The sequence below is a fragment of the Chiloscyllium plagiosum genome, chromosome 33, assembly GCF_004010195.1.
Source record: "Chiloscyllium plagiosum isolate BGI_BamShark_2017 chromosome 33, ASM401019v2, whole genome shotgun sequence".
Classification (NCBI taxonomy): Eukaryota; Metazoa; Chordata; class Chondrichthyes; order Orectolobiformes; family Hemiscylliidae; genus Chiloscyllium; species Chiloscyllium plagiosum.
In genome coordinates, this window is record NC_057742.1 from 1028591 (window position 1) to 1034301 (window position 5711).

A 5711-nucleotide genomic window follows, 5' to 3' on the forward strand; every position below is an offset into this window, starting at 1 on the left:
CCAGTCTCCCCAATGTAGGGGAGACCGCATCGGGAGCAACGGATACAGTAGATGATATTAGTGGATGTGCAGGTAAAATTTTGATGGATGTGGAAGGCTCCTTTAGGTCCTTGGATGGAGGTGAGGGAGGAGGTGTGGGCGCTGGTTTTACAGTTCCTGCGGTGGCAGGGGAAAGTGCCAGGATGGGGGGGTGGGTCGTAGGGGGGCGTGGACCTGACCAGGTAGTCACGGAGGGAGCGGTCTTTGCGGAAGGCGGAGAGGGGTGGGGAGGGAAATATATCCCTGGTGGTGGGGTCTGTTTGGAGGCGGAGAGGGGTGGGGAGGGAAATATATCCCTGGTGGTGGGGTCTGTTTGGAGGCGGAGAGGGGTGGGGAGGGAAATATATCCCTGGTGGTGGGGTCTGTTTGGAGGCGGAGAGGGGTGGGGAGGGAAATATATCCCTGGTGGTGGGGTCTGTTTGGAGGCGGAGAGGGGTGGGGAGGGAAATATATCCCTGGTGGTGGGGTCTGTTTGGAGGCGGAGAGGGGTGGGGAGGGAAATATATCCCTGGTGGTGGGGTCTGTTTGGGGGTGGGGGGAATGTCGGCGGATGATTTGGTTTATGCGGAGGTTGGTAGGGTGGAAGGTGGGCACCAGGGGCGTTCTGTCCTTGTTGCGGTTGGGGGGGTTGGGTCTGAGGGCGGAGGTGCGGGATGTGGATGAGATGCGTTGGAGGGCATCTTTAACCACGTGGGAAGGGAAATTGCGGTCTCTAAAGAAGGAGGCCATCTGGTGTGTTCTGTGGTGGAACTGGTCCTCCTGGGAGCAGATACGGCAGAGGCGGAGGAGTTGGGAATATGGGATGGCATTTTTGCAAGAGGTAGGGTGGGAAGAGGTGTAATCCAGGTTGGTGAGGATAGTGGCACAAACCAAGGACTGTGGAAGGGAACGGTCCTTGTGGAAGGCAGAGAGTGGTGGGGAGGGGAAGACGTTCTTGGTGATGGGGTCTAGTTGGAGTTGGCAGAAGTGTTTAAGGATGATGTGTTGGATGCGGAGACTGGTAGGGTGGTAGGTGAGGAAAAGGGGGACTCTGACTTTATTGCATTTGGAGAGGGGTTTAGAGCAGTGGAACGGGGAATTGAGGTGGTGCGGTGGAGTACTGTCTGGATGACAGAGGGGGAAAAGCACATTGTTCGAAATAGGTGGGCATCTGGAACGCTTGCGAGTGGAATGCAAGCAGATGTGGCGGAGGTGGAGGAATTGGGAGAATGGGATGGAGTTCTTGCAGGATACTGGGTGGGAAGAGGTGTAGTCTAGGTAGTTATGGAAGTCTGTGGGTTTGTAGTAAACATCCGTCTGGAGATTGTCACCAGAGATGGAAATGGAGAGGTCAAGGAAGGGGAGAAAGGTGTCCAAGATGGACCAAGTGACACCACCCTCTCACCTCCATCCAGGGCAGCCTACAGACCGGAGGACTCAACATTGAGTTCTCCAATTTCCAATAACCTCCCTTCCCATCCCCTAAATTCCTTCCCAGCCCCTCCCCACCCTTCCACTCCTCCCTGCCACCAACCAGATTCATTCCTCCATTAACAAACCAGGTCATACCCTCTACCTGTCTTCACCTATCCCCACTTCATCATCCTGCCCCCACCCTTTATCTGCAGCTCCACTACAGGGTTACACCCGAAATGTCGACTTCTCCACCTTCCGATGCTGCCTGTTCTGTGTTCTTCCAGCCTCCTACCTGTCTGCTTTGGATTCCAGCATCTGCAGTTTTTTGTTTATCTCTAAATACATGTGAGAGCTGACATGATCAATGCTGATGATTTGAGACCACATTGGTTTATTATTATATTGACAATGACTGTCCACGGTCTGGCTCGGCATACACTGGTCTCTGAGCACACACCAGTCCCTGAGCTGATAAGGTGTAAGCAATTGAAACTTAGTTCTGTGTTGGCATTTGATGCTATCTGCTTTGTAGTTTCAAAGGGTTAATGTGGAATATACTCACTACAAGCCCAGCCCTAAGGTTTGTCTGCCTCACTCTTGCAGCCAGTATTATCCCACCTCAGAGTGGAATGAATTAGGTTTAAAATACCTGTATACATTTAAATTGACTTTCAATTCAGGTTTTGGTCTAAAGCGATTATTCTTCACAACCACTCCCCAGCTCTCTGGCTAAGTACTCTCTGTTTGCATATCTCCAGGGTCAGGTTCACAAACAGTTAATGTCAAGTCTCTGTGGATATGTCAACACTTAATTAACTTCTGTTTCCATGGCAATGTGGCCACCCAGCAAAGATTTAAGGGATGCTGTTCGGCAGAAATGTGCCACACTTGTGTTGTTAAAGGCACTTTGTGTCGAGCTACTCCAGTTTGGAAAAGGCAGAAACCTGAAGGAAGACAGAGTTAAGGCGGGACAGATGTACAGATTTGCTTTGTGTGAAATTATTCAATGTTATTAACAGAAATTTTTCATCACATGACATTTCATTAATAAGGGTAAGGCTGACACTGTAACACAACTTTAGCGGAAGAATGCTTGTGGTAAATTAAGTGTTAAATATGCTGCACCTGTGAGCAATAAAACAAGTGCAGAACAAGTGAACAATCTCAAGATCTGAACAGTGGGTGCACAATGAGAAGGGTAGAGCTCCTTTACTATCATCCTCTGGGCTCTGTTCCCAGCAGAGCTGGTATCTGATTTGTCCAGTATTTTACCTATCCTTGCACAGGTATTATTTGTGGAAACAAACCTCCTGAACAGAAACACTCATAGGAAAAGCTCATGAAATTTTCAAATTATTTCACAGATGTGTGTGTCAGTAATGAGGCCAGCATTTATTATCTATCCTTAATTGTCCTGAGGAAGGTGGTGATGAGTTGTCTTTACAGCTGTTAGAGTTCTTGTGGTGTAGATACATCCACAGTGTTAGGAAAGGTGTTTCGGGATTTTCCCTGAGCAATAGTGAAGAGATGGTGATATATTTCCAAGTCAGGATGACGTGTGGCTTTGAGGCACCATCTAAGCAGTATTTACTGATGGTGGTGTCCCCCTGAATCCACTGGCCTTCTCGATGGTAGAAGCTAAGGGTGCAGAATGTGCTGTCAAAAAACATTTGACAAGTTGCTGCATTGCATCTTGTTGGTGGTACACACAGCTGCTGTTGAATTGATAGTAAAGCAAGTGAATGCTGAAGGCGGTGGATTGAGAACCAGTCAAGTAGGCCACTTAATCCTGGATGGTTTCAAACTTCTTGATTATTGTCATCCAGGCAAGTGGGGAGTATTCCATCAGGAGTTGAGTTGCTCGCTAGTCACTGAACATGTTCTTGTCGCTACAGTATTTATATTAGATTCCCTATAGTATGGAAACAGGCCCTTCAGCCCAACAAGGCCACACTGATCCTCTGAAAAATAACCCACTCAAGACTCATTCCCCATATTTACTATGGGCAATTTAGCCTGGCCAAATCACCTGACCGGCACAACTTTGGATTGTGGGTGGAAACCCACACAGACATGGGGAAAAGGTGCAAACTCCACATAGATCTTGATAGTGGGCAATTCAGTGATGGTAATGTAATTGAATGTCAATGGGCTATGGTTGGATTCTCTCAAGTTAGAGATGATCATTGCCTGGCACTTATATGGTGAGAATAGCCTATTGAATGACAACACGTGAGACTTGGAGACAACTCACGGAGAGTTCACTACGCTGAAATGAATAGGTTGTTTTGAGGAAAGGATGAGCAGGTTGAACCTATAGTCATTGAAGTTCAGGAGAATGAGAATTGTGACATTATTTTTTCTTAGTTGTGGGTATGTTCACCAAGTGGAGAGTTGATTTGCAGATGTGATATTATATTTTCGTACAATTCTGAGGGGTCTTGACAGGGTGGATGCAGGAAGGATGTGTCCCCAATGGGGGCATCTAGAACCAGGAGAGGTCTTCAAAATAATCATTTTTCCATTGAAGACGAAGATGATGAGGAAATTATTCTCATCAAGGATCATTATTTTTTGAAATTCTCTTCTCCAGAGGGCAGTGGAGACAGGGTCATTGGATATACTCAGAGCTGAGTTAGACAGATTTTTAATTCACAAGAGAAGCAAGGATTTGGGGGACAAAGGGGAAGATAGGAAAATAGAATTGAGAACCACAATCAGATTGGCATGACTTGCTCAAATGTTGGAGGCTTGAAGGGGCTGAATGGCCTATTCCTCCCAATTCTTGTCTTACTGTCTAGAATATAATAGAGGAGTTGGAGGAGTTTTTATATCATGTTATACATACCTAGGACGCATCTAATCAAGAGATTCAGGTAGTTAATACATAGAATAACAGACACACAGGAATGAATTATAGTCATGTGGTATAGATGGCATTATAAACTACTTGAGCTGTACTCACACTTCATACAATTTTCAGCTTCATTTTGTCCACTTTTCAAAGAGCCCACTTTAGATGCCTTTGTTTCCATTTTTTGGATGCCTAACCATCAGTCCATTCTAATGGGGTATATGTCTTTTTCACCTCAGTCATAACTGCATCACACTTCACTGCACGATGCAAATAGCATCTTCAAACTCAACAGCTGAAATAGTTTGTTTTACATTGTGACTGTGAGATTTCTTACCAAACCACAATATTTGGATAAAAGGAGAAAAATGATCCAGATTGTCATATCATTGATGAACTGACAGGTCTCTGTCTTACCTTGGCGTTTGGGCGTGGTATCATTGGGTAATACCTGAGACTGACCCCTTATCCACTCCCGCAACCTACAGATTGGTCTTTTCTCCAGATTCCCCTGCAAAAGACATTGGATGATAACTTTCATAACAAAAACACTGGTGGAAATATTCAGCAGGTCTGGCAACATCTGAGAAGAGAGAAACAGAGCAAAAGGACAGAATGTAATGCGTTTCTGGTTAGTGATGGGGGCCATTTAATTCGATGGAAAAGTGTTAAATGAGAACCCCACCCATTTCTGGTTAGTGATGGGGGCCATTTAATTCGATGGAAAAGTGTTAAATGAGAACCCCACCCATTTCTGCTCCAATTAAGTCTGGGACACAAAGGTTTGAGGATCTCCTTCTCACCTTGCTGCTAATTCAAGCTCTTACATGGACAATAGATTTCAATCAGTGATGGGTGGTTGAGTCACATGGGAAATCCTATCAGATTTGCTGAGGGCTCCCAGGACTGAACCTTGTTCAAAGGAATTCAATCAAGTGTTAGGAAGGGGGGGGGGGGCACTGAGAGTCAACCCCATATCCTTGTTGCTGAACACACCCCAACCCCACACCAGCAACTTCCATTCCATGATTCCCCCATCTTTTTCATAGTGGGCTGTTACCAGGCTCCAGTCAGAACTAAAGAATACATGAACCCAACCATTCACTGCAACCCACTAGGAAGATTTATTTCATAAATATGCATGCTATAAAAACAGAAGACAAATCTGAACAAATCCATAAACCTAGTTTGATGACTCACCAGTGGTCATATGACTGACCCCTTAATGGAACACTGTTCCAGTATAACATAGAATCATAGAGTCATAGAGATGTACAGCATGGAAACAGACCCTTTGGTCCAACCTGTCAATGCCGACGAGATAGCCCAACACAATCTAGTCCCACCTGCCAGCACCTGGCCAAACCCTTCCTATTCATATACCCATCCAAATGCCTCTTAAATGTTGCAATTGTACCAGCCT

The 5711-nt window shown here is 45.9% G+C and overlaps 1 protein-coding gene across 3 annotated transcripts in view; it reads right to left on the reverse strand.

Moving 5' to 3' along the window:
* The window catches only part of LOC122539703 (growth factor receptor-bound protein 7-like), a 151937-nt gene that overhangs the window by 140991 nt on the left and 5235 nt on the right, over positions 1–5711 (reverse strand). For all 3 annotated transcript variants that reach the window (XM_043674708.1, XM_043674707.1, XM_043674704.1), the window contains one exon: positions 4706–4799. Coding sequence is in view for 2 of the 3 variants with exons in the window: in XM_043674707.1 (XP_043530642.1) it covers positions 4706–4799 (94 nt within the window). In the remaining variant the exon portion in view is untranslated. The remainder of the gene's footprint in view (positions 1–4705; positions 4800–5711) is intronic.